Source organism: Amphibalanus amphitrite, unplaced genomic scaffold (genome assembly GCF_019059575.1).
Source record: "Amphibalanus amphitrite isolate SeventyFive unplaced genomic scaffold, NRLGWU_Aamphi_draft 000490F_arrow, whole genome shotgun sequence".
In the NCBI taxonomy this organism is placed as follows: domain Eukaryota; kingdom Metazoa; phylum Arthropoda; class Thecostraca; order Balanomorpha; family Balanidae; genus Amphibalanus; species Amphibalanus amphitrite.
The window spans coordinates 240072-268065 of record NW_024881984.1 but is presented as its reverse complement, the minus strand read 5'-3'; the positions used below and the strand labels follow the sequence as shown (position 1 = coordinate 268065).

Sequence of the window (27994 nt, the reverse complement as noted above, 5' to 3'; positions counted from 1 at the left end):
CAAATACTGTGGCCGATAACCACCGGTAGGTACACCCAGGTATACCCAAGATTACTTTACTACTCGGTATACCCAGAGGGACAGGATTACCTTCGAGTCCGCCCAGCGACAGAGCGGCGCAACAGACGATTAGTAGCGCGTGCTGCTCATGCCGAGATCGGTGCACTGCACGTCCCCGACCGGGGCGGGCGGCGCAGAGGGCGGGCGAGCGGGCCACCAGAGACAGACATGCATGGCCACAGGGCGGGCCGGGGGAGACAGCACCAGGACATACCTTAGATCCGGAATTGGTAAGAAGTCTGAAAGAAAAGAGGGGGAGACAGAAGTCAGAGAAGCGGACACGGACAACAGGTGCACAGAGCGGGGACCTCCCAAGGAGGCTCAGATGCAGTGAGAGAGAGAGAGAGCACAGCGGCCGACAGACAGAGGGGAGAGAGAGAGAGAGAGAGAGAGAGAGAGAGAGAGAGAGAGAGAGAGAGAGAGAGAGAGAGAGAGAGAGAGAGAGAGAGAGAGAGAGAGAGAGCAGAGGAGCGGCTTGAGACGCAAATCAACATGGAATGAGACATGCCAGTGTACAGAAAGCCAACGGGGCACACGCAGAGGCAGGCTATGGTCTAACAGTGACCCTAAATGACACCCAGCGACAGCAGTGATAAGAGGTAAGTCAATAGAGAGACAGACACCGGCGCAGGCATTATGTACAGACCAACTGTAAAGAACTCGAATTTTGCTTAAGCGTGTACATCGAGTAAACAATGAGCACAGCGCGCGGACAGGAGCTTTGGGTCATTTTTCATCAATTAAAAATTCGTTGTTTTTACCAGCGTTCTATTTATGTGTGCGTTTTTAAAGCTGCGCCAGTAGCTTAAAGGTAGTGTGCCAGCTTTCTTGGACCGTATGGAGTTAATGGCCCAGATAAGGAGAACCGGATTTTTAGAACTTATCCATACCTTCAAAACTCATGGAAACGTCTTAAATTCTTCAAATTTTGAGTACCCCAGTGCGAAATTCGCCCCGACGGGTTGTCGGTCGTACCCCAACCACATTTCACACCACTATGAACAATAAATGCACACACTGAAATCGCTATTACCGATATGCTCATCCAATCAAGTTTCGATAAACCCGTTCATCATCATCTCCTGCGGTTTCGAACACGCCTGTTAGGTGGCTTCTGATGCTCGTCGAGGTCGGAATTTCCAAATACGCGTGGTGCGTCGGGCCGCGCGCTCTGACTTCGGCCAAGAAAAATGCGTCAGCTGATCATTGTCATTTCTGCCACTTGCGTGTGGTGAAATGGGGTCATAACTTATAAGACGGCTTTTTCATATCAATTATTTTACATAAAATCATATTTCAAACCATAAATAATGTTCGACAGCCAAATAAAAGAAACGATACAATACGGGCTTACAGTTTAAGGCTCGACATTGTGTTGTCTACGATTAGACAGCTGATAACTCATTCCCGTACGTCGTATGGTCGTAACACTATAATGACCTTTGCTTATTGTCACAAGTGCGCCGCATTCGCGATTGTTGCCCGACGCCTGTTTGCAGGTGAGCCCACTACAGTTGTTATACATATCTAAAAACCGAAAAACTTTTAGGCGAAAAAGGCACTATTCCAGGCCCATTTTTGATTTTTTTTTGCGATATTAGGTAAAAACAGAAGCTTCTTATCCTAGGAAAAATAAAATGGGAAATCTTTCAAAGGTGGCACACTACCTTTAACCCTCGCCGGCCGAGGGAGGCGGCTGACCTCCCCCTAGGGCTTTTTCGCGACAGCTCGGGACACGCCGGTGATAGAGGGCTGAAACTTGACATACCGGACCTTTGATTCAAGCCGGATCTTGAGACTCCAACGCATTTTCGGGTCAGGTTAGGTCACTAACCTATGACGTCGTAAGTGAACCTCTGTCCTCTGCACGGTCCTAAAATGCCGCAACTTTGCAAAGTCCTCGGTGCAAGAGGGGCTTTCATAGGAAGATGAAACTTACAGGACCTCGCATCCTCGAGAGGTCTCACAACTTGTAGTTGTATATCTCGGATTTTTCGTAAAGGTTACATGAGTTCAGGTCGGTCACATTATCTCACCATTATAAGTCAATGCAAAAATCTGGAAATTGCTATTTTGGCGCCGGGAATGATCGAAACCTAACTCAAGCACATGGAATCATGATTTTATGCATTACTTATAAGGTCCAATGCTTCACTTTTTATCGTTGACCTGGAGTGACGTCATTTATGACGTCCCAAGGGTCATAGGAGGTTTTAGCCAATAACTCCCGATCGAATTGTGCCAGCGAGTCAAGAAAGCCACCAATGGACTCGGGAAGACCTGCCAAATCGAATGCTGTGCAATATGACCTCTTTCGACCTATTAAGTGACCTAAGTGGCTCTGATCTGACCTTGACCCGAGGTCAACACCTTAAGTTGACCTCGCCCAACAAAAAGTACACCATTCGACGCGCATGAGCAAAACAAACACGATGGTGCCCGGTTCGAGCCTTTGCTACCATTTTTGGCGAAGTTATTTACCAACAACCGAACCCGTGCCTTTGGGCACTTGACGTAACCTCAGATGTCCCAGTTGACCCGAGACCTTAAAATCGGGTACCAATCGCTGCGTCTCGTATTGGCGCAGCACACGCTCGTTTTGTTTTACCGCGAGGCTCTAGCTCAAGTAGGGGCGAAACGGAGAGGGGGTCGTACCAATCTCCCCCCCCCCCTTCGACCGGGGTTAATGTAGAAAACGGGGTTAATGTGAAAAAGGTCCGGCGACGTTTGCAATGCCATGTCTATTTCAGGCACACAAGATGCCGTCGTTCAAAACAACCGCCGTACTTATCCATCAGCCACGTCCAAAACGCAAAAAAAGAGTAATTTCGTCTTCAACCGGAACGGAATCACTTAGTAACTATTGCCTACAATCCGTTTTCAAGAAGCGCCACTCTTTTTAACTACCAGGGGCCAGTGAAGATTAATTGATATTCAGTATTCACTGCGAAAAAGCCGAACCCCAGCTGCGGATCGCGATTGGGCGTGATCGTCGTTAATGGAAAGCAAATGCTCAGCCGGAAGAAGTTTTCAACCATAGTTGAGTATATGATTGATGTTTCGCTTCAACCAAGGCGGCGGAGATTGAGGAACTTCAGACTACTAGCTGCCTGCGTTACGTTTTGGCTAGGTTCGATATATAGTACCCAAGAATTCAGTAGAACTGGGTTCAGAAGCATGACAAGATGCACAATTTTTTAGTCTATCTACATGGTTCAACCTTCTCATGCACATATGCAAGCATGTATGCGCATATTTACGTAGGTATGCTTGCTCACCATTAATTAACCCTCGCCCGTATGGGGGGGGGGTCGAACGGACCCCCCCCCCTCTGTTTTTCGCGAATAACTTGCGTAAAAAGCGGCCGATCGCGACGAAACTTTCAGTACCCTCGCGTTAATCAATTTTACACCTACCCTGAAAATTTCATGACCCTGACCCTAATGACCTTTGACCTACTTTTCGATACCATGTTTGGCCGGAATCGCGATTCGGCGTATGTCAATTGTCAACTCGCATTATCCGCGCGTTTGCAGTCTTTTCGTGGTTTCAAGCGTTCAAACATGGGATATGATGTTGCTCCCATGCATTACGGTGGGTGTCAAGGTCACCGGAAGGTCAGGTCAGGTCATTGACCTTTGATGACCTCGGTTCACTTTTTCGAGTTTTACATGTTTCTAGGCTAGTTTTTTTTAGCTGAATTCGAATTTAGCAGCCATTTGAACATTTACGAAGCAGTTTTGGTGTCTTCGTAACATGTTACGAAGCTGTCAGAGGCTACTACGAATACCCGGCAAAACTCTTACTGGTTGATTTGACCTGACCTGACCTGATCAGACCTGGCTTTAATGCATAAAGACATCATCAGTAATCATAACTAACATGCTATTCGTGATCAGCACCCCGAAAAAACCCCATAGCAGCCACGTTTTACGACGTTTTAACAGGTCCCGATTTTACCGACTTTTGGGTCATTGACCTGACCTGGAAGGTCAACCGATGACCTAGGACCTTAAATTGGGTATCATCGGCTTCCTCTCGTCGCGGGCAGCACGCTCGTTTTTTTTTCGCGAAGCTCTAGCTCGATCAGGGGCGAAACGGCAAGCTTATACGTTCGTGGCTGGAAAAACACCAATACGGGTGAGGGTTAAAGGGACCCTCCCGGCTCCCACCTTAAAAAAAGTTAATGAATTGGCATAAAAGTGATGTCGCTTGGTTCAGAAAGATCAAAAATGAATATTTACCAAACTTCACCGAAAAATATTCACTGGTATTCAAGATATCAGACTTTTACTTTTGTTTAATTTTTGGGACCTGCACTGTTCCTAGCGACTTCATTTGGAAGCAATACTTTGTCATCCTTCAAGTGCGGCAGACGTTGCGTGCAATGCAGCATATATCACAACGTGTTACCCACTGAACTCTATAATGTGGAATGCGCATCGGCCGCCAAATGGTGTCCAACGGTGCCGCCATGTTGCGCAGACCAGAAAGCGGCCGCCGCCTGTGCTGGGGAATAGGGAATTCGGGACCTCGATTTACGTTTGCGGTCGCTGCATCCGTTACGCTCAAGCTATGTGGACACGGAACCCGGCATCTTACGCAGAATTGAGTGGAGAACAAGATGAAATCCTAAAAAAATCATCAGCTATAAGGAACTAATACGTTAAACCCTTATAAGTCAATGGGGAAATATGAAAATTGTTATTTTGGCGCCGAGAATGATCTGAAACTATCTCAAGCATATAAAATCATGATTTCATGCACTCTTTGCAAGGTTCTATGCTTCATATTTGCATTGTTGCCCTTGCGTGACGACATTTGTGACGTCACAAGGGTCACCATTTTTCTTCAATAACTCCCGATCAAATTGAGCTAGCGAGTCGGGAAAGCCACCAATGGACTCAGGAAGACCTGCCGAATCGAGTGATATGCGACATGACCTCTTTCGACCAACTTCGTGACCTGGGGGTGCTGACCTGACCTTGACCTGAGGTCAACACCCTAAGTTGACCTGACCCGAACAAAAAGTATATCACTCGATGCGCCTGAGCTAGCTGAACACGATGATGCCAAAATCGCGGCTCTACGGCCATTTTTGGCGAAGTTATTTACCAAAAACCGAACCCGTGCCTTAGATCACTTGACCTGACCTCAGAGGTCACCGGTTGACCTGAGACCCTTACAGCGGGTTCCTACCAGTCACTCTGCATTATACTTTGCCGCATACGACCACTTTACCGCTTAATTCTAGTTTAATTAGCGGTGCATTAGCGAGGTGGGTTCAATCAACCCCCTCGGCCGGGGCAAATGTAGGTCAGGCGAGTGAATTTGAGGAATTCTGAAGATACGATCGTGTTCCCCACTCAATTCTGCGTAAGATGCCGGGTTCCGTATCTACGTAACTTGAACGTAACGGATACGGCGGCCGCAAACGTAAATCGAGGTCCCGAATTCCCTATTCCTCAACACAGGCGGCAGCCGGTTTCTGGTCTGCGCAATATGGCCGCCACCGTTAGACACTACGGCCAATAGGGTTGAAGCGGCATTGCTCCCCTGTGGTGTTACCAAACGTTTTAGTCAAACATTTTTTGAATTTTGACCCCCGCAAAAAAATGAATAGCAAAAAAATCCAAAAAGTTTTCGAATTTCGAAAAAACGGAACAGATGTGATAGCCCCTGCCGACTTCTATTCACATACCAAATATTAGATTGATACCTCTTTTTTGGCCAAGTTATAGACAGCGAGAAAAAAAAAACTTCAAAATTGATGACATCAAGTTTTCAAACTCGATTTTCAGCAATTCTAGACCAGGTAGCGCAAAACAAAGACTATCATTAGACTCGCCGTGACGAGCTGCATCGAATCGATACCCATTTTATGCAAAACTATCAACTTTATAATATCAGTTGGGCAAACTAGACTTTTGGAATCAAAATATGGAGGCATCAATAATTTTGACCCAATATGGGCATAGAATCAATTTTTTTGATTCATTTGGGTACACTTTTGACTTCAAATGTATCATTACGGTTGAAAAAAGGCCCATGACGGTGAGATTGTTCTTTAAAAAGGTAGAAAAATGTGGAAGGTTTGCAAAAAGTGTTACCTCAAAACTAAGAAATTGTCCCTTTGGCCTTGTGAATGGGAAAAAGACAGAGCCACTGTACATCACGTAAAAGCTGTTTTGAGGAAATCACACTATGTTATTTTTGCATCATGAATCGCATACTAAACAATCAGTATTTGTGTAAAATGGCAAAACGAAACTTTCAAACCTCTAATTACCTATCATTCTTGTAGTGCTTTTATACCTATTTATTATATGGTTTTAACCTGTTGCTTCAGTTTTGTATTCTTGACATTTAAAAATTGTGAATTGTTAACAAATGTAGTGAAGGTAAAGCACAACAATGCTATAGGTATCTGTTGTGGTGCTGAGGATACCACTTAATGAGAATAATAGCAAGATAAATGCTGCATTCTTGTAAGTCATTGTTGCCTATCTGTTAACATTACCTGTGAATCAAAATAATGATTAGCCAGCTGATGGGGAATCAATATTATGATTATCTGTTTAAAGTGATTCAATTCCTTGATTGCCTTTCACTACCTATACTCTATAGAATTCAAATTGTTATGATAGGAGCAATATTATTTTGCTTAGGAGATACTTCCAGCATTTCTGTTCAAGATCAGGCATGCTCCTTCTTGAAACACTCTCTTATTTTTATGTGTTTGGTAAGTTAGAAATGGTCTGCATTGATGCCCAAATATGGTCATAAAGGAATCAATCTTTTGATGCCTCCATATTTTGATTCCAAAGGTCTAGTTTTTCCAACTGATATGACCTTTTTTGACCTGACATTGGCCTGACCTCCACCAGGAGACAGGAACTGACCTGAACCATTCCTGATGGCCTAATAACCAATACCATTGAGTTGGAAATGAAAAAAATTGGCCATAAAACATGGGCCCTGTTCGGTCGCTGTTTTTATATCAGCGTGCTGTCGGTTTTCCCCATATAAGGAATGGCAAAAGTCAATTATTCAAAATAATTTATATTAGGACCAAAACGCGTTTCGATAATATCGTCATCAGTTGGTCCTAAATAAATGACACAAAATACTGTATTTTTGACATACTGTATAAATGACAATAAATACAAGTATTTTGTGTCATTTATTTAGGACCAACTGATGACGATATTATCGAAACGCGTTTTGGTCCTAATATAAATTATTTTGAATAATTGACTTTTGCCATATATGTCACTATGAGCTTAAACCATATAAGGAAGTTATTGCTGGCGCGGCTTGGCCTCTCATTGGTCTGACGAATAGACCACTTGAATTTGACCAATGAGGAGCCAAGATGTAGCAGCATGGTCGCAGCCTGCTGATAAATAAACTGGGTGCGAACAGAGCTCTGGATTCGATTCGCATTTCTGATTCCCACAAGCATTGCAAGATCACGCAGCACAACACCTACCCCATCTTTCACCACTCAGCTTCTCTTGAATACCGTCCTGAGTGCAGGACCACAACACAAAGTACTATTGACAAAACCAGTCAATTAAATAAGTACCTAATCAACTTTTTAACAAAACACTATTATGATTACCACCGACAACCACACAATCCTCCGGAAACGTCTCAAAGCCCTCAAACTTCAAAGCTTTCCCACGCGTTAGACATTTGTCAAGGAATAAAGTAATAAAGCAACTAAAAAGCAAAATTAGTTTTGCTATGACGCCACTGATACGATTTAACTAGCTCGACGTCATTCTCTGGACGTCATTCGCCAAAAGTTGCCATTCGCTAGTAAACCCTAATCCCTTATTTCAAGTGAAAATTAGAACAATTTTTCATCTTATTCTGTTTTCATCCAATGAAGAGAAGGACAGCAAGCCGTGCAGTGTTCACCTAGGGTATATTGACTTACATGTGCACCTACATTACTGTATTTCGTTAGCAAAGCAAAATAAGATTTTATTACGTCACAGTCAGGATGAAAAATCTTCGCGGCGCATCAAATGGCAACTAACTGTTTTTGTTTGCCATTTCAGTCCCACGCACAAGGGGGAAAAGCTCAAATTATTGAGCGCTCAAAAAATTGAGCGGGCCCCATTATGAAGGAATAGGCGAAACGATGGTATTTTACAATGCCTCTAGCGTCACACTACGGCAAATATCGTATCCAAATAAGGTATCAATGGCAAGAGAGAGCAACAAGGTTTCTTCTCGAACACTCGCCGTGATGATTTATATCGGTGTTTTTGGAAAGAAAATGCCATAAAGACGCTCAACTTTTTGAGCGCCACTTGTCGTTCGGGACCGCGATGCTCAATAAATTGAGCGCCACGACAGACGACAGTCAGCTGGCGCTCAAAAAATTGAGTGCCGGCCAGCATCTACACTCAATTTATTGAGCCTTCTCCGTGACAGGTGAAGCCGGTACTGGCTGCCATTTTTGATGTTATGTTCGTTGAAATACGTTAAACTGAGTTGAAACAGAAATGCAGGAAGTTGAATGCTACGTGGTACCTAAACTTTTCACAAACCCATGGCATCATGTCACATTTTCCGCTAGTAGTTTTATCGGTCGCCTTTCGGATTCGGCACACCTCAAATAATTATACAGGGCTTGAATAATCCGTATGAATACTGTATTGATATTTTCTGACTGTACTGGGACTGGGAGAAGGGAATACGTGATTACAGAAAGATATCCACCCACGCTTGAATATTGGAGAATTATACAGGAAAAACTGTATTGCCACGGTTACAACTTACAAGGCCATCGGCCGCAAACAAACAAAAATACTATACAATGTGGGTTAGATTCACAAACATCATCAAGTGTGGAACACAGAGACGAGCAAAACAACATCACATTATCGCATGCCAGCCCGACCACATTGGAACCGGGTGACCTGCGACCGGAACCTGCGTCTTGCCAGCATACATCACAAAAGCAGGAGGCAGTGTCGTACTGCTTTGATCCAAAATATGCCATATAACAAATGATATAAACGACCTAAGCTCGGACTAAGCTTATCATTATCAAATCCTTAACATGTAAAAGACGAATGGAAACATCGAGTCTCAGACCAGCAGTAGCAACCATCACAGTAGCAACATCACAAAGAACACGCGGCATTATCAGACAGCCGTTTTGTTATCGGGCTACAGGCGGCGACGGCGTGGTTGCAGACCAGCTGCGAGTTAGCGGCGTGCGGGCAAAAGGCGCGGGCACACCTCCATGTGGCCGTGCGGACAGTGCGCGGTCGGCGTCGCATAGTGGGCGGCATCGGGCTGTCCCGGGGCCGTCGAAGCCGCACAGGTTGTCGGCGCATGTGGGCGCGCGCGGTCACCACGGCCAGCTGCTCACCACCAGCACAGACTGCGCAGCGTCGCCGCTCCGCCGGCCAGAACACGCAGACAACCCTTCTTGCAGTCGCACAACACGTCGCCAAACTCATTCACCTGCTCCACCATGTTGTTGATGTCACCGAGTCATTCAAGTTGTGGCTCGTGCCGTCGAGCATGACCTGCCCGATCGGACACGGGTCAGCGGCTTCTGCTCCAGCGAAGTCTTCATCTTGGTGACGTCTTGCTGATCTCCACAAAGGCTGAGCAGATGACCTTACCCACAGGGACGGCCGACGTCCTCGCCAGCGACCGCTTGGTTGTGTAGACCTGCCAGAAAAAGAAAAGCTGTTTGGTGATCTCAAACGATTTTTTTCTTCTTTATGCAGTGGAACAAAATGGAAAATATGTCATACAACAGGAACTAAAAAAAAGATGCAGCCTAGGTCGTCTAAGAAATGGGTGCAACATTGATAAAATTCTTCCTTGAATGAATTCTACAAATGCTTTTGATAAAATGTGTGGTGATTATAAGGAGACCACTTTACTATAAAATTGCTCAGGATTCCCTATCTGGACCTGTCAAAAAATCCTGACTGCACACCAACAATGAGCATTAAATCCGAAACCTCTACCAGGTACCTAGGGATAATTAAATTCTGATTCAGGAAAATATTTCACATCATACAAACAAAAACCTTTACGATATTGAAACTGAAAATGTGATGCCGATCCAGTGACCTAAGGGTCTCAAAGTATAATAATGAATTAATCTATTATAAATTTGGTGGTGACTACCAACTGGCGTCTGGCAGCCTAGACCTTGAGGCTTGAAAGTGGCCTTCCTTTTCCGTTGACTCCGATCCTCCAGATGGAAATGATATAAAGGATCATTTTTATCTTATTTCAAATGAGCCAGTCAGCAAAGTGGCTATCCTGTTTCAGCATTCACACACACAATAGTTGACTGTCAGTCTGTCATGCTGTCAGTGTTGTGAAGTAACGAAGGAGTTGAGTTTTGTTGATTATAAATTGTGATGTTATGTAAAGGACTGGAAAATGAATGTGGAAACTATGGAAACATATTGGCAGAGTACTGTCACTTACTATCAGGACATATGGATAGAGAATACATTCAAATTAATAAGAAATGCCAAATATCAAGGTACTCAATCACTGATAGCAGTGGACTATCATATGTTTTAACGTCAATTATATGAAAGTTAAGACTGAAACTACCTTTTACTTCATCATACCTAATGAAGAATTGTGTGAAGAAAACATTCACAGCCTCTTTGAAGCACTTAGACCACTAAAAAACAAAAATTTTCACGTAAATATGTTGTGTCTCTTTCCCTCAAAACATCATATCGGATGGCGCCACTTTCGTCGACAGTTACTTATCTGCACGCAAATCGAGGAAAACGTGAATTGATTGACGTTTACGTGTTTCCAAATTTAAAATCACAGCATATTCAAACTTTTCAGTGTACCTTTTAACATCTAAGTATAACTAAAACGATAAAAACTTACCTTCAACACAAGGACGACGACAACCACGCGACAGGAGACGTCGCGACGAAATAAACAAACGGCGCCGCCAAATGAAAAATATTCTCCGATATGGGTGATGTGAAATTGAGTCGCTATCATTTTGGGTAGTATGAAAAATGCTCTTTCCAACAGAACCCTAGTAAAAAACGTGAATGGACAAAAAATAACTTTTATTTCGACATAAATATTGGCCTGTTTTTAAGGCATCCTGGTATGCCGTAAGATTTCGACCTAGAAATTGGTGTTCCCCCAATCATTGAAGCTTGAGCAGTGAAAAATATGAAAGCCTAATCTGTTTTGCATCATAAGTGATTCTCCTAGGGTGTTGCCATTTCTCCCTAGGTGTTGCGAGTTGCTTTTGCAAAACGTGTTCCTGAAACGGCTCAATTTTTTGAGCCCTCAGCATTACGCCTATGGGAGCCTCTGACGTCACATGCTCAATATTTTGAGCGCTCAATAATTTGAGCTTTTCCCCCTTGTGCGTGGGACTGATTTCACACGTGTACAACGTGTACCTTCACACGTGTGTGCACGTGTATTTGTACACTTCACTTGACTTGTCAGTGCATCTTAGTACGACGACTCCCACTACCCTACGCCCAACCTACGCCAACAATCTACGCCACAGTGTATATAAAGCCAAGCTGAAGCAGCTGTGTGCCCTCAGCTCAGTGAGTGAATTATTGGCGCGCCCTAACTCAACAACAACAACATCAATGATCAACGTGTACCGTACGGGGACAGCTCGTGATTGCGGCCGTTGGAGGAATGTTCCATGAGGGCTTGTGTTTGAAAATCACAACACAAATTGTGGCATTTTTTATTAACGTCTAATTTTTGTTGCTTGTAAAGATTAGACTCTAAGCTATTATTTTTTAATTTGTATTTTCGCGAGTCGTGAGTCGCGAACTGGCGAACTAATCGACCACGATCCATCTGTCTACTTGTCTGTTTGTCCGCCACACCTTGTAGTGGGTTCAATTTGTCAAGCCTACAGGGCAGACGGTACGGCACAGGTCACAGGAGGTTGAAATTTGGGTATATGTCAAGTTTAGGTCCTAACTACAATTGTGACGCTGTTGATACGAATATGAAACAGCAAAAATTTTAGGTTTTAGGTTAGGTTAGGTTGTAGGTTTGTAGGTTTTAGGTTGTAGGTAGGTAGGTTTGTAGGTTAGGTTAGGTTAGGGTAGGTTTGTAGGTTGTAGGTTGGTAGGTTATAGGTAAGTAGGTAAGGTTAGGTCAGGTTTGATTATGTTTTTTCTTTTATTTGCGAGACATATGAGTATCATTTTTGGATTCAGGATGTCAAATAATGTAAAAATATGAAAAATTTATCAATGAAATCTTCTTAGGACTTAAACTTGACATTTACCGAAATTTGCACACCTTCTAGGTGACAGAGCGGGTCTGTGCCTTTTCTAGATTTCCACTCGCTGGGGTGCACGGTTCGCGTGTGGCGCGCTCTGGAAAAGCGCAAATGAAATTTTGCTCCATTTGTAGATCTTCATTGAGAGCTGGGGTCACTTTAAAAGACTTTAAAAGGCTAGAAACACTTTTAAAGGCTGACCATATGACGTTGGCTCGCGAAAAGCGCTGGCAGGGCGCTGCTATTGCTAATGCCCGTGAAACAGGGCCCAGTAGTGTTGCTGCAAGAATCCTGGTTGCAGCGAGCTTTGAGGGCACCTTTCTCGAACGACTGCCCTCGTGATTCTGAGTTGCATCAGGTTTTGTTGCCCTTCCTCGCCGGCCGAGGGGGGGGGGGGGCGGGTGCCGCCCTCCCATAGGGTTTTTACGCGATAGCTCCGAATACGCTGGCGATAGAGAGCTGAAACTTGGCATACCTGACCTTTGATTCAAGCGGGATCTTTTGACACCAACTGCATTGGTCAGGTCACTGACCTATGACGTCATAAGTGAACCTCTGCACGGTCTTTAGATGTCGCAACTTCGCAACGCCCTCACTGCCAGAGGAGATGTCACAGGGAAATGAAACTTGCGGGATCTAGTATCCATTACGAGTCTCACAATTTGTATATCTCGGATTTTTCCTAAAGCTAATATGAGGTCAGGTCATTTTTGTGACCTCACCATTATAAGTCAATGGGGAAAAATGAAAACTGCTATTCTGGCGCCGGGAACGATCTCCAACTATCTCAAGCACACATAATCGTAATTTGATGCACTCCTTGCAAGGTTAGATGCGTCACTTTTGCAATGTTGACCTTGCGTGACGTCATTTATGACGTCATCAAGGTCATATTAGTTTTTCGTCAATAACTCTTGATCAGATTGAGCTAGCGAGTCGGGAAAGCCACCAATGGACTCAGGAAGACCTGCCGAATCGAATGATATGCGACATGACCTCTTTCGACCAACTTAGTGACCTGGGGGTTCTGACCCGACCTTGACCTGAGGTCAACACCCGAACAAAAAGTATATCATTCGACGCGCCTGAGCAAGGCGAACACGATGCTGCCAAAATCGCGGCTCTGTGGCCGTTTTTGCGAAGTTATTCACCAAAAACTGAACCGTACCTTGGGGTACTTGACCTGACCTCAGAGGTCACCGGTTGACCTAGGACCTTAAAATCGGGTACCAATCTCTGCGTCTCGTAACGGCGCACACGCTCGTTTTTTTCGCGACGCGCTAGCTCCACCAGGGGCGAAACGGCGAGGGGGGTCGTACCCGCCCCCCCCCCTCAGCCGGCGCGTATGTAGAAAACCAATAGGTCCGGCGAGGGTTAAAGGCTCAAGGTCATTGGGCCATCAGGACAGTTAGACTTCTGACACTTATTTTATTGCATTGTTGATTTATTGCACTGCAAACAAACCAGGGACAGCATAGACTTTCTTAAAGGAAAAGGGCCACCTTTAACATGGGGATTGAAACTGAGATAGCCATCTTGTAGCCCGTGTCCGAAAACCTGGCTGTACATCTCCTTACGGCCGATTTCGGCCTCCATTCGTAGTTATCGGCAATTTTAAAAGAAAATACGCCAGGAATGCGTCCTTATCCCAGGAATGCGTTCTTATCCGACAATACAGCCACCCGCGGCGAGGCTTTGGTTTTTTACCAATCAGCTCCAACCAGCTCAGCTTTAAATAATCAGCTTATCTGGCACAATCCGACGAGTCTGTCTTCTGAACGCTGATTGGCTTGAGTGTGACGTCATCGCTATGCCATCATACAATAGGTGCCGTAGAGAGTATCAACATAGTACCAATATGTTAAATAGTTTTAAATAGTTTTTCGCGAATTGTGCACTTCTGGCACCATTTTTAAAAAGAAAATGAAAAATAATAATGTCAAAATGAAAAACAACGATATCTTCATATTTCACGAAGGTGGCCCTTTTCCTTTAATCAAATATCACCTTTTTGTTGTCTAAGCTACCCCCAACAGTATGTTGGCTTTTTCCTTGCTCAACATAAGAATGAAAAATGGAAGTAAGTGCTTATTTAACATTTAACCATTCACCATTTGGCCAACAGATAGATTCAAATCTCCTCTTTCGTTGTCTGATGAACATATAAGATATAGCACCAATATTTGAGAAACAAATTATAAAATTGCTTGATATATTTCTTGACCATTTTGTACCAAATTTATTTGGTAAAGTTTTCAGGACCTTTCTGCTATCTCTCTGTTTTTCCTATGTACTATTATTGACATCATATTAAAATGGCTGATATATTCAAACCTCAAGAGATGCTCCAACTCTTCAGGAAGAAGAAAATTCTCGTCATTGGTGACTCCAGTAAGTTGGTTGCTGAGTCTAGCCTAGGGCTAGAGCCCCTCATGTTTGACACTCTGACCTCTGTTTGACCTCTGTTTCACCCATGCATTTAGCATGTGTGACATACTCCATTAATGAGCAAAAGGTATTGGAGGTATGACAATTTTGTACCAAATTTATTTGGTAAAGTTTTTCAGGACCTTTTGGGTATCCTGCTGTTTAATTGATGTACTATAATTGACATCATATTAAAATGGCTGATATATTCACACCTCAAGAAATGCTCCGACTCTTCAGGAACAAGAAAATTCTCATCTTTGGTGGCTCCAGTAAGTTGGTTGCTGAGTTTAGCTTAGGGCTACAGCCCCTCAGGTTTGACCCTCTGACCTCTGTTTGACTGGACCTCTGTGTGACCGTGTATTTAGCACGTGTGGTATACTCCGTGGATCAGCAAAAGATGTTGGAGGTAGGTGGAGGCGTTTGTGGCTAACGTCGGTCAGCGGAGTCGTCGTCGCCGCAGTCAATGTTGTGGCATCAAGCTTCACTCGTTCGACAAGTGCTGCCATCTAACCAAAAGCTCCCTATCAGGCGTTAAATTCGCAATCGGACGCTAGAGGTCAGAACCTGAGTAATGCATGAATGTGCTCGTTCGGACTACGCAACCCTCTGATTGTTGCTGCTCCGCCTCTGCCTCAGACATTCGAGGACTCTACAAGGATCTCGTCTGGCTGACAGAATCGTGCTCCTACATACCACAGAGACACCTGAAGGGAAAGGTGGGCTCTTTTCCCGTGTGTGTATGTATAACACACGTGTGTGTTACGTACCCACGAAGCAGTTTTACTAGTGAAGTTACTAGCGAAGTTTTGATCGCGAGGTGCGAACTCCAGTAACTATTGTCATAATGATAACCTATTCAAACTTTTCGATCAATAGGTGTTGCCATGACAATATCTTGACCTTTCCCTTTTTCTCTCTCCGTCTCCTCCCTCTCTCTCTCTCTCTCTCTCTCTCTCTCTCTCTCTCTCTCTCTCTCTCTCTCTCTCTCTCTCTCTCTCTCTCTCTCTCTCTCTCTCTCTCTCTCTCTCTCTCTCTCTCTCTCTCTCTCCTCTCTCTCCCCCACAGCTGGAGAAGTCCTACCACGGTGATCGACTGGTCGAGGGTGAGAAGGCCTCGCGCGGCCGCGACTACCGAGAAGTGCGTCACTTTCACACCCCGGACCGCCTGGTGGAGCTGCACTTTGTGTTCTGCACGCGCATCTACTCGCCGTACATGGCGGAGGTACTCGATCGGTACCGCTGCGAACCGCCGGACCTGATCGTCGTCAACAGCTGTGTGTGGGACATCTCCAGGTGAGAGAAGAGTAAAGCGGGAGGAGATGGGGAAAGAGGGAGGGGCGCTGCTGCATGGGTGGTGTGAGGTTTGGTCAGTGGCTAATGGTTGTGGTTGATGTGGTGGTTAATTTACTGGAATGTTTGTGCTTGTGGACTGTGTGTAACGGCCTGGAGCGTGGCTGTGGTCGCTTAACTGCTTTGTTGGTGGTTTGGTGTGACTTGGATAGCTACCGTGAGTGCTGCTGTGCTTAGCAATGTGCCTTGATGTCGCTTGCTGTTGCGGAGCACGTATGGCATACTACCCAAACACCCAGTTACCCACCCTACATAGTTACGTTCCCACACCCAAAACATTGCTCAGTGCTCATGCCTCATACTCAGCCCCTGCATTCTCTACTAGCACCCTAAAACCACCCTCCATCGATGTGACACCCTTTCGGGCACGTCCGCGCCCCTCCACGCTGCACCCCGCTCCGGCTGCACCCGGCTGTGGCACCCTATCCGGCTCTGGCACCCCATCCGCACCCCGCACCCCGGGTAACGGATGGGCGCGGCGGCAGGTGGGGGCCGAGGGGCGTCGACGACTTTAAGGTCAACTTGCGCAAGTTTCTGGAGCACGTGCAGTCGACGATGCGGGCCGACACGATGCTTATGTGGACGACGACGATGCCGGTGTCATCGGAGCCCCGCGGAGGGTTTCTGATCAAACAGGTGACGGGAGCGCGCTGAGGTGGGTACGCTGGTCGGGGGCTCGCTGGGGTACGCACGTGACTGGGAACGCAGGAGGAGGAGACTGAGAGGCAGCTGGGCGTGATTGGTGATGGTAATCGTGAAAGCCATGATATCTTGAGACAAGTCAGGTGATAAATTTAAATGTTTTTTTTTCACCCATACCCGGTGTAGATGTATACTCAAACTCAAGATGCGTTTGAGATGGTCAGGCAAAGCAAGAAATCTGCAAATGTAAGCACTAAGAACGGTTTGTTTTATATATCTGCGTGAGCAATAGGTAATGAGCGTGAATGCGATTCTGCGCTCAACTATACTAACAAAGCGTATTCATGGTTGTGATACCTCACGTTACTACGAGTGATATCCGTTAATACATCCCGAAAAGTGTAGCCCGCTCGCCCTGACCCTCGTCCCTCCTCTGGCTTAGGTGGAGTTTCTGCGGCACACGCTGCGCTTTGACGTGATGGAGGCGAACAGCTTCAGCGCCAGTCTGGTGCGCCAGTTCGGCTACGACGTGCTGGACATCCACTACCACTTCCGCTGTCTGATCCACCAGTGAGACGCGACGGGGGCGGGGCTGGCCCTATAGGCAGGCAGACTTGGGTGCCTTGTGATGTGTGGGGCGGAGGGGAGAATAAAGAGTTGTCCATTAATTGCTATTAATGAACAATGCACATGTATTTTTGTTAAATGAAATGGCAACGATGATTATTGTGGTTCAGATATTCTGACCACGACATTGTTGGAACTTTATTGAATGGTTGACTGGTGAGAAGAGAACGGGAGACATAAGCAAGAATTAACCAATGACCATTAAAATCATTCACTCAATTTTGAATTCATTGTATGAACGGAATTAGCGAGAAACGATGTCATCACCACATTTAACTATCACCGAGCACAATTTTCACGCAGCGCACCTCACCCTGTGTTTCCGCCCTCCGTTTTCAGTCGCAGCCGAGACGGGATCCACTGGCAGCCGCAGGCCGTACGTGGGATCACCAACATGCTGCTCACTCACGTCGGTACGTAGCGAGATGGTCTGTTGGTGGGGGTGATGTTTGCAGCGATGGGATCAGGTTGACGTACTAATGACGTACTATGAACTACATGGTGCGTTTGTTCGCCAGTTCTATAAGGCTGTTGTGTCGATAGTTACTGCCGGAGGCACGTGCTTTGTTTTGCTCCTAAGTCCTAAGTCCTCAGACACACACATTAGAACTTCGTGATGTGTAGATTGTAGAACTCCGTACCTTATATTCTTTCATGTATTCTTTCAACTATATTGCCATCAGCTCATCTATTTCAACCTTTCAACTCCCTTCCCCCATGACACTGTACCACTCCTTACAATACCTCCTGGCTCCTACTGTCTCGCCCCTCGACACAACACCAACATAGCTGTGCTCACTGTCGACAGCTCTGGCCTGGAACCGCATCCTACCCGGCCGCGGACCGAGGCGCGCCCTCGAGCGTCTGAGCGAGGAGGCCCACCTGACCGACGAAGAAGTCAGGGAGCTGGTGGACTTCACAATCACGGAGAGAGAGGCGACCGCCGCACGAATGCTGCGCGGTGACCAGGCGCCCGGACGACGCTAGAGTGAGGGAGAGAGAGGGAGAAAGAGGAGGAAGATTGGTGAAAGAAGCGAGAAGGATGGAGGAGAGAGAGGTGATGAAAGTGTAGAGGAAGACATACAAGAGGGGAGGGGAGGCGTACAGACAGGCAGACATACAGACAGATAGACTGACAGACAAGCAAGTCTGCCAGGCAGACAGACAGACAGACAGACAGACAGACAGATGGACAGACAGATGGACAGACAGACTGACGGACAGACAGACAGACAGACAGACAGACAGACAGACAGACAGACAGACAGACAGACAGACAGACAGACAGACAGACAGACAGACAGACAGACAGACAGACAGACAGACAGACAGACAGACAGACAGACAGACAGACAGACAGACAGACAGACAGACAGACAGACAGACAGACAGACAGACAGACAGACAGACAGACAGACAGACAGACAGACAGACAGACAGACAGACAGACAGACAGACAGACAGACAGACAGACAGACAGACAGACAGACAGACAGACAGACAGACAGACAGACTGCCAAGAAGTCTGCCAGGCAGACAGACAGGCAGACAGACAGACAGACATCAAACACCGCGTCGGACGGAAAGAGCGGAGTCTGGCAGAGTCGGAGAGGGGACTGGATTGCGGGCAGGGGCCGAGGAACGGTGAACGCAGCTACATGTGACCGTGGACGGTATTTTGGAAAAGACGGGAGATGGTTGGCCGATATTGCTGCATTCGAAGCACCATCGAGACATACCGTGGAATGACAAGACTTGGCTCTCAGGAAATGATCTGGCCATTTCTACCTGCTCAGATGTTTGAGGATTCACGGAGGCAAGTGGTGAGGCGATTTCACCATCGTTTGTCTCGATATGCTGTGAGAAAGCCTTGGTGTGCGAAGGCGCAAACGTTCTGTGATCTGCAGTCGTGCCAATACTGTTTGTACATACATGTTAGCCAAGAAGTTTCCCATGAGGATTCACGTTTACTTTTGTATTGTGTTAGCCAAGAGTTCCTTTTTGCGGGTTGCGCTGTGTAGAGGCTGGTGTGTGTTTTCTACGCAGAGGGATTTGGCTTTGCATGCCAACAGGCCTAAGTTAATGCTGTTTATTCAGCTAATGTGCAAGCCCAGGAATCGAAGATCTCGGAGATCGGGTACTCCGCGTTAAACTGTGATCGATGTGCCTTTGTAATTGTAAACCTTAAACTAAGTTTGTGAAGTTGTGATGGACCGAAGTGCATTAGTAAAGTAATCTTGAGTGGCCTTGCATCAACGAGCTTTTCGACCCGATTTTGGAATTTTCGCGTGCCTCTTCCCTGTAACATATGAGCAATCATTTTCAATGAATTTGAGATCAGTTCGTGTTGTCCAAAATCAGCGATTATTTTTGTTGAAACGCCAGGTGAATCTCATAACGATTTCGTTTTAAATTGTGATCTGAATTAACGGCGACTAAGCATGTATCTGTCCGCAAATTAAATCCGGATTCTCAGACGCTTTAATTGCATGATACCTGCCTCTCACAGTTGTAAGGATCAACTGCGTTGATCTGGCCAAAGTTTGTGTCGATACTGTCTGGAAGTGATAGAAAACCCTGTTCCTGGCATTCATTGTCGCTCATTTGTCGCCCATTCAACGCCTTTTTGTCAGTTTCATTTACGGCCTATGATTTTCTGTATCGAGGTCTGTTGCTCTGCCGCTCGAAGTTGGGTCTCTTCCGACCGCAATTATATTGTGGCCTACGATTGCGTTCGCTGTGAACTGAAACTGGGTATGTGCAACCAAGAATACATTCGTTTTTTCATATATATCTGTTTTTGTGAACTGTAGGGGTATAGAGGTGCGAGTTGAGATTGTCAATTTGGTACTATTGATGGCAAAATAGTTGTTTACGTTCGTCCACCTTACGCTTAGATGAAACCCCTTTTTACATATCGATTCTAGGTGCCTGGAAAAGTGAAGTAAGGGCTGCACTCTTAGCAAGCAGCAGCCTCCATCGGTAGTAAGTTAGCCGGGCTTGCATAAATTTGAGATGTATTTCAATGGATGAGCTGGCAGCTGTACGTCATTTCTGCTTGGGCAATGAATTCATATGGGGCCACCGTAGATGACAAAAACAAATAATGATAATGCTGGGACTATTTTATGCACGCAGCCTGAGTCGTCTATTTAGTCCCGGCGACTGGGCGCCGAGCCTCAAAGATCCTGCGGCACAGTATACCTACAGGCACACACTACTAGCGCCATCTATGAACAACGATTGGATATACCGCAGCACTGCGGCACAGTATACCTATAGGCGGACGCTACTGGCGCCATCTATGCATAATGAACAGAAACATCAAGCACTGCGGCACAGCATAAATTCAGGCGTAATACTACTGCTGCCACCTAGGGATAGGATGCTTAACTGCTACAACACAGAAAAGCCATTCCACTTCTTTTGAGTTGTGACAGACGCAATAATGTTGGACTTGCAGTTTTTGTTACAGATATCTCCATTTGTAACTCTGCAGATGTGAGTTTTGACAAATGCTGGCAGCATTATCGTTCCCAATGACTGTTACGGTTCTGGAGTTGCGCATTTAAAGTCGCAAGTGCATTGATGGTGATATGCAGTTATTTGGTTCAGACAGTCGCACTCGAATACCAATCATCGATGATTTTCCGATGTATTTGAGGACAGAAGTGACAACCATACATGGACATGGACATTCGTAGCGTCGCATCTACGATCACCTGAAAACTACAGACATTCAACCTTGAGCGGGCGTACAAAACACCCTGCCAATGAATCATACACGCATGACCAGTGCTACTGCTTAGACGACTATGCATCCGTTCCGCACCGACCTTAATATCAACTAACCACTTCACGTTTAGCAATCTCTCACGTCAGCTCCGATCAGGCAGAGCAAACGCAACCGCTTAAATAACGTGTCAACAGCTGAGGTGCAGTTTAACATCACACAGATGTGTCACACCAGAGAAAAATAAACAATATTGTACCGGATAAGACGACTACCAGAGGAGGGCGCCGTCACAAGTGCGGCGGCTCTGAAGCGCTCTGCCCTCAGTTTTGACTACGGTTTGTCTCGGGGAGCTCAGTAGACTGACCAGAGAGTCGCTGAGTCAGAGTCATAGCTTTATGAGCGCTCGAGAACTTGAGAGACAATTGATCGGCGACAAAAAGGCGCTCAGGGGCTCAAGAGAACAGAGAAGTGCAGTTGAATCAGTGTTGAACGCGACTCGTTGGTTCGGGTGATGGTAAAACTGGTGGTAAAACTTGGGTAACGGCACACTATGGCTAAATGGATGAAAAGGGCATGATGGTGAATCAACTTACTAACAGCACATACATAAATAACAGCGCAAAAGAGCTTTACAAATACGTTGTGATAACTTACTGCTATCAGTACAATGTGTGCCTTTTAGAACCTCATTACACGCACCAAGCAAGAGCAACAAGCACCAAAAGGGTATCTATTCAAAGAACAACACTGTTTCTACTGGCATCTCACAACTTATAAAACACGTCAGAAAACGTCACACATGATGGAGCAAAACATTACCAGTCGCGCAACTATAAACACCAGCACTAACATTCTTTCACGGGACACCTTTCAACATCATGCAGCTTGCCCAGAGGTGAGACATGATAGCACATCATCGCTTACATGACACATGCGTGCTGCTCGCTTCTTTTCACGTAGACCAAGGCACGTTCATACACCAACAAGCGACACATACAACGTGCGTTCACACATACGTCGCTCAACACATTACAACTCGAGATCCAATGCTCAGCAGCTGTCCCTGTCGGTCAGGAGACAAACTGGAAGGCAGCCACATCAGGGCTTCTGGAAGGAAGCAGGCCAATGACGAAGCTTCAACATCCTCCGGACGGCGACGAATGAATAACAACCACTATGTAAAGTCGACGGCGGCACAGGCACCTGCCGAGAACCCACAATATCCAACCACGGAGTCCCTAGCTGCCAGCACGCGTCGGCCGGGTTACTTCTCTTTGGTAATCATGTGCCGCATCTTGTTGAAGGTCCGTCCAACGAGGCCTTTGCGGCCCTGGCGCGAGATTTCCGAGTCTCGACTGGTCTCCGATGCCACCGAGGTCTCTCGCTCCAGCTCTCGACACGGCGTCGACTCGCCGCCCGTCGTTATCGGCGGCGATGGTGGCGCATCACCAGTAGCCGGCGGCGTCTGCGGCGAGTCTGGCGCGCCGTCTGCGCCGTCCTCGCCGCTGCAGCAGCCGAGCTCGTCCTCGGAGCGACTGAGGAACTGCGTCTCGGCGCCGAGTCCCGCGCCGCTGTCCAGGATCGTGTCCAGGCTGCGGCTGCGGGTCATCTCACGCCGTCTGGCGCCGGAGACGACTGGCGAGGCGCGCCTCTGGTACTGCAGCAGCCGGCGGGGGGAGAGAGGCGACATCGGCGGTCGACTGGGAGTCCACCGGCCCGGACTCTGCCCCCGGGACAGGCAGGGACTCTGGGCGCGCGCGGCCGCACCCAGGGGACTGTGGCCGCGGACACCCATCACCATCCTGTGGGCAGGAGGGGCGACCGGTGAGGGCGGCGAAATGACCGGAGGGGAGCAGGGTAGAGGGGCGAGAGTAGAGTGGCAGTTAAACAGAGGGATGGACAAAGTGGTGCAGCTGTAACGAGGTGCACAACAAACAAACAGTATCAACGTGCTAAAACAAATTTTAATTAGTAAAAGTGGTGCAGCTCCAAAACATCTGGAAACGTCAACATTATGCGGAGTCATTCAAATAACACAAAATACTTTGCAACAAAAATATTATTAGCCACTGCAACTTTGCTGCTTGCATTAAGTATGTACAAGGTACCAGCATAGTAAACCCAACAGCCATAACATCGTGCAACTCCAATTAAATGGCATGCAGCTTTGCACCTGATGAACCAGCATACTACCAACAAAAATAACACAAATTGCAATACACATTATTTGAATGTAGGTTATAGACTTGGGCATTTTAGTGTGTACAACATGCGTGCCACATGCTGGGTTAAATGCAAACAACTTGTGAGGTGACAAATTACAAAATAAATGCAAATAACTCAATGGAAAAAATAACTCACTATAAATTGACCTCAACCATGCAGATTGAATCGCTTTGGTTGCAACCGTGCGATAGGTAAAAGTGCAAATGATTCGTGCCTGTATTGGGACATTTTCCAAAATCAGGTGCAGCCCATGCGTACGTACATCAATGCAAAACTGTTATGTTGATTACCTTCCCTGTCCTAGTATGGCTGCTTGAAACACAGATCGATACACGAGTAGTTTGGTTTGACATATGTACGACACGGGATTAAAGCTCAAGGACCACTCAACCCCTTGGAAGATTCCCAAAACGAAAAACATTCCTAATTTGTTCGTAATATATGTCCGATACAAACTAAGTGGTTCCTACTCCAATCATTCAGGTATCTGGGATTAAAATGGGTGAGATATGAGCTGCCTTATATTTGCTAAATTTTGTGATTTTGTCTATTCAGTCCGAGCAGGAATAGCTTTAGAGCTATAACGATGAGTTGAGCCTTAAATTGATGCGGAGCTTTTTGTAAGCTGAGAATTTAAATACGGAACGAGCATATTGAGGATTAATTACACAGTATAATTTATCCAACGTTGAACGTAATATAACAATATTACACTTTTAATGGGCATATATTTTAAATTTATATCAATACTGTGAGACGTAATCCGGGTTCAATTCCGTCATTGTTTCACAATTCATTTCAGCATTGTTAGTAGCATGTTAGCACCATACATGCACCACGGCACCATCCACCATCCCTTCAGCACCATTCCAGCCACCACCTCTCTGCAAAACTGCCGCACCACAGACGCGTACAACAGGCACCAAAGGATCACAACCACCGCCAGACAGCCACCCCTGTGAGCCGCCCGTGTGAGCGAGCCAGAGCGAGAGCGAGCGACAGGGCCAGCTGGAGAGCGTGAGAGACAGCTTACCCCGGCGCGCGCGCGACCGCCACCAGCGTCCGGCCGCATCGTCCGGCGGCGCCGTACCTGTCTCCCCGAGTCTGGGCGCGTCTCCGCGCGACTCTCACTGCTCTCTGACACTAGGCGTCTCGCGCAGAGTCTGTGCTCTGCGTGCGCGAGAACGGGTGTGGTGTGGGCCGGGCCGACGGTGTACCCGGGCCGGCGCCGTGACCAACATACCGGCCCTCTGAACGGTTCGTCTCGCCGCGCATAAACCGCTCCAGCTTGTCGACGCAGGCCTCCTGGTAGTCGTGGATCCATCTGGCGAGTGAACGGGGAACTACGGTCAGACGGGTGATTGGAGGTGGGGTAAGGTGGCTGGTGAAATTCCGTGAGGGTCGTGGTAAGAACGTAAGCATGACGGTGGTATAAAAGTAAAGAAAATGAATATAATTAATACTCGGTATGCTTTTTTTCTAGTGCAATACATTTTCTTTCTGTAGCATGTTTAACTTTTAGTGTCAGGCGTCAGCGGTAAGTAGGTACGCAGCTCACATCTGAGGGAATCTGGAGCTGAAGCATCTGTAAAAATGATCAGCCAATGAAGAGTATCGATGACACTGACGTACCGGACTCCATTGAATGTGCAGACGGCCTTGATGTCTTCTGGCAGCTCCTCCGGTTCTGGCCACTGGAAGTTGTCAATGATGGGGATGATGTTGCACTTGGACTGTAGAGCGGCGTATACCTCCTGCGGGTCGGACAGGGGCGTGGCTAGAGTAAATGAGAACGAGCATGAAGCGAAAGAGGTTAAATCTGTTCTAGCAATGGACTTCTAATATAATATCGTTCGCTTCATGCGTCAGCTTCATCAACAGTCTGTCAGAAATGCAAGGCCGTTTCAGTGCCAGCACAACACACCTAGTTCGCGCCGGTCACCAACCTTGTGCACCCAGTCCTTTTGATCGTAGTCCTGTATGCACCGATCCAGCGCCGACGGCGTCAGCACTAGGATGAAGTTCTGCGCCTGTCGGATCGAGTTGAGCAGGTTGTTGTCGAACTTTCCAGCCTCGAGCCGTTCGACGTCGATGAAGACGGAGAATCCTCGCAGCTCCAGGTGCACCTTCAGCAGCGAGGCCAGCTGCGAGCCGTTCGAGCGACGGTACGAGATGAAACAGTCGAGCGTTTTGTCCATATCCTCAGAGACTTCAGGCGGTGTCGACTCGTCTGCGGTCACAAGAGGTCACATAAGGTCAGCTGAGGTCATGTCACTGATAAGCAAGCGTTCATTTTTGTTTGTAGCTTCCGTGAATTACGATACATTATCGGATACGTACAGCATTGCTTGCAGAAATGCATGCTCCTTGTTGCAATATCATCTAGGCGATCAAGAACAGTATCAATGACGACATTGATACGGAAGCCTGGACAGACTATCACTGTTTGCTTTTCCTCGATGTAAAAATAGCCACTCGACTGCTCTCGCAAACAATCACTTCCGATTAAATACCTCGGACCCTTGGCCATTGTCCACTCCCGTAACTCCTATCATAACAACACTTAAGTCCAATCACGGCACTCGCTGACGTTATAAGGTGTGACGTCAAACTCTGATCATGACGTCACGATGAGGTCAGAGTCACCCCATTGCCCCGGTAACGGAGGTGACGGGCACTCACGTTTAATTGCCTCGTGTATCCGTAGCCGGTGGATGGAGTTGGAGATGTCACACTCGGTCTGAAGCTGTTCGTCTGTGAGGTACCTGGAATGGGAATAAAAGTCTGGTTACGGAGGCACAGAAGCAATAGAGAGGCGTACATAATCTTGATTTACAGCCTATTTCGGCACTTAAATAGCACTATTTCAGTACTAATACGGAACAAATCCAAGCAAAATGAAATATACCGCGACATAGCAAAGAAATAGGCCAATACGTAAGACTAAAAGATGGCATTCAACAACATTCAAAATGAAGCCCTTATGATAATGATAATGATAAGCTGCAAAGTAAACATAATCTTAGAATAAACATAAGGGAACAAATATTAGCTTCCACGGATTCTGTGAAACAGGTTTAAAACTGTCACACAGAAATGTTGCCGGAATTATAACCTAAGCTGGGCGCACCAAAACACGGCGCCATTCCGTTCCCAGAACCTATTCAGCTGCGAGATTTTGTGCGTAGCGGGTTGACAGACAAGATTGACAGACAGGACAAAGGCGTTTGACTCTTTACAGATCGTCTTAGACAGGGTGGTCCGCCGGCCTCAAACTACCGTGATTTAAACTAGCCCGTCACGCAGCGGTCTGACCACTTCCAAATTCAAGCGACGTGCATAAATCCCTCCACAATCGGCGAGGTGCCCTCCTTACGGGTTAACACGCAATCAGCACCGCCCGACCGCGGCGCGAATCAATTACTTGACCAGGCCGCTGGCTAACTGTTCACAGGCATGAAACCGTATGAATGCTACTGTTAATGGCATGAGCCAGCCTTCCAACCGCCAAACCGACAGCGGTGGCATGTGGCTTGTTTGCATTATAGCTAGACTGCTGACCTAAATTGAAACTACAAGGTCAATAAAAGCCACGTCCAATTCAAGAGCTACCTGGAGTGCATATGAGGCTAGTGAAGACGCCACGGATGCGTGGTAGTTTACAATAGCAAAAATTCCTCCTCCCTCTTTGTCGAATGTGTGCGACATCACCATCACCCACCTGAGGCAGTCCTTGTCGACTCCTGAGGTCAGCATGGGGTAGGTGTAGATGCTGAACTCTGGACTGATACTCTGGAGGAAGGCGTTCAAGCCCGTCGAGTCGCAGCTGGCGTAGTCGGCCATCTTCTTGAGGCTGTTGAGCTCGCGCATGAAGCGGTTGCGGAGGATGCCGTTGGTCATGCCGATGTCGTTCTTCAGCATCTCCTCCGTCATGCGCAGCAGCAGGTCTCCGTCCATCCTGGAGCGTACAAAGTCCTCGGCGAACTGGGAGAAGTTTATCTGCCGGCGAAAAAGGGACGTGAATGTGATGGATGAACAGCAAGAACTGCAGACTCCAGATTTACACGGGCATTCATTTTTATTGTGGCATCTGCTGGAAGTTTCACTGATGACACAGTCTTTCTCAACCCCTCTTACACTGCATAGGCACCAAAAGGTATACACTATACATAGATGTCAAGTATGGTAACAACGCTAAGTTGACGCATCTGGTCGCGAGTGATGGGTAAAACCGTTCAAATGTATGTATTGGAACGAAATGTTGATAAAATCAGCACAGTGTGACACCTTGAATCACTCGTCGATACTATGCCCGCCATTTTCAGAAACTTTAGCGTAAGTAGCCGCATTAGCCTCATTAGCAGTCAAATTATGGAAGGCTTAAAGCAATCGGTTTCCTTAGTCTCTTTAGCATCAGCAATCACGTTAGCTTAGGTGCGATTTGAAGCAATTTCTGGTATCACTTAATCGATTTTCGGCAGGCCTGTCCGTAAATCAAGTCCGAAGCAGGTCATTACGAATTCAGCGTCTTAAACGGTCCCAAGGCTTTTACAAAGCCAGGCATTGGTGAGCCACGGGGGCCGGCTTAGCCGTTTAACATCTAGTTAGGTCACGTAAAAGATCTTGTCA

At 46.7% G+C, this 27994-nt stretch overlaps 3 protein-coding genes across 59 annotated transcripts in view; 1 reads left to right on the top strand and 2 right to left on the bottom strand.

Moving 5' to 3' along the window:
• LOC122392546 (polypyrimidine tract-binding protein 1-like) overlaps positions 1–7849 on the bottom strand; it is a 137981-nt gene extending 130132 nt beyond the window's left edge. For 2 of the 10 annotated variants that reach the window (XR_006258540.1, XM_043387567.1), the window contains exons 1-2: positions 7553–7721; positions 275–299 (exon numbers count right to left, since the gene is read on the bottom strand). Coding sequence is in view for 4 of the 10 variants with exons in the window: in XM_043387572.1 (XP_043243507.1) it covers positions 275–299; positions 7553–7557 (30 nt within the window). In the remaining 6 variants the exon portion in view is untranslated. Of the gene's footprint in view, positions 1–274; positions 300–7552 lie in introns of all 10 variants that reach the window. The other 8 variants (XR_006258542.1, XR_006258543.1, XM_043387564.1 and 5 more) reach the window with 6 other exon arrangements.
• Positions 7850–7973: 124 nt separating this feature from the next.
• Positions 7974–20194, top strand: LOC122392543 (PC-esterase domain-containing protein 1A-like). 42 transcript variants are annotated; one of them, XM_043387546.1, is made up of 9 exons: positions 11465–11509; positions 14615–14746; positions 14923–15054; positions 15422–15501; positions 15851–16077; positions 16620–16770; positions 17219–17346; positions 17743–17816; positions 18212–20194. In XM_043387546.1, exons 3-9 carry the CDS (start codon positions 14979–14981, stop codon positions 18388–18390), a joined length of 915 nt encoding a protein of 304 aa, XP_043243481.1. In that variant the 5' UTR covers positions 11465–11509; positions 14615–14746; positions 14923–14978; the 3' UTR covers positions 18391–20194. The 42 variants fall into 42 exon arrangements, with proteins under 42 accessions (XP_043243491.1, XP_043243469.1, XP_043243481.1 ...); XM_043387542.1 differs by having other exon boundaries at positions 11476–11527; positions 14608–14746; positions 14915–15054; XM_043387540.1 differs by having other exon boundaries at positions 11478–11521; positions 14608–14746; positions 14915–15054.
• Positions 20195–21042: 848 nt separating this feature from the next.
• LOC122392542 (NAD(+) hydrolase sarm1-like) overlaps positions 21043–27994 on the bottom strand; it is a 60524-nt gene continuing 53572 nt past the window's right edge. For 5 of the 7 annotated variants that reach the window (XM_043387510.1, XM_043387512.1, XM_043387514.1 and 2 more), the window contains exons 6-11: positions 27087–27364; positions 26048–26130; positions 25312–25595; positions 24998–25119; positions 24609–24689; positions 21043–22941 (exon numbers count right to left, since the gene is read on the bottom strand). In XM_043387510.1, coding sequence (XP_043243445.1) covers positions 22404–22941; positions 24609–24689; positions 24998–25119; positions 25312–25595; positions 26048–26130; positions 27087–27364 — 1386 coding nt within the window. In that variant the 3' untranslated portion in view covers positions 21043–22403. Of the gene's footprint in view, positions 22942–24455; positions 24690–24997; positions 25120–25311; positions 25596–26047; positions 26131–27086; positions 27365–27994 lie in introns of all 7 variants that reach the window. The other 2 variants (XR_006258537.1, XR_006258538.1) reach the window with 1 other exon arrangement.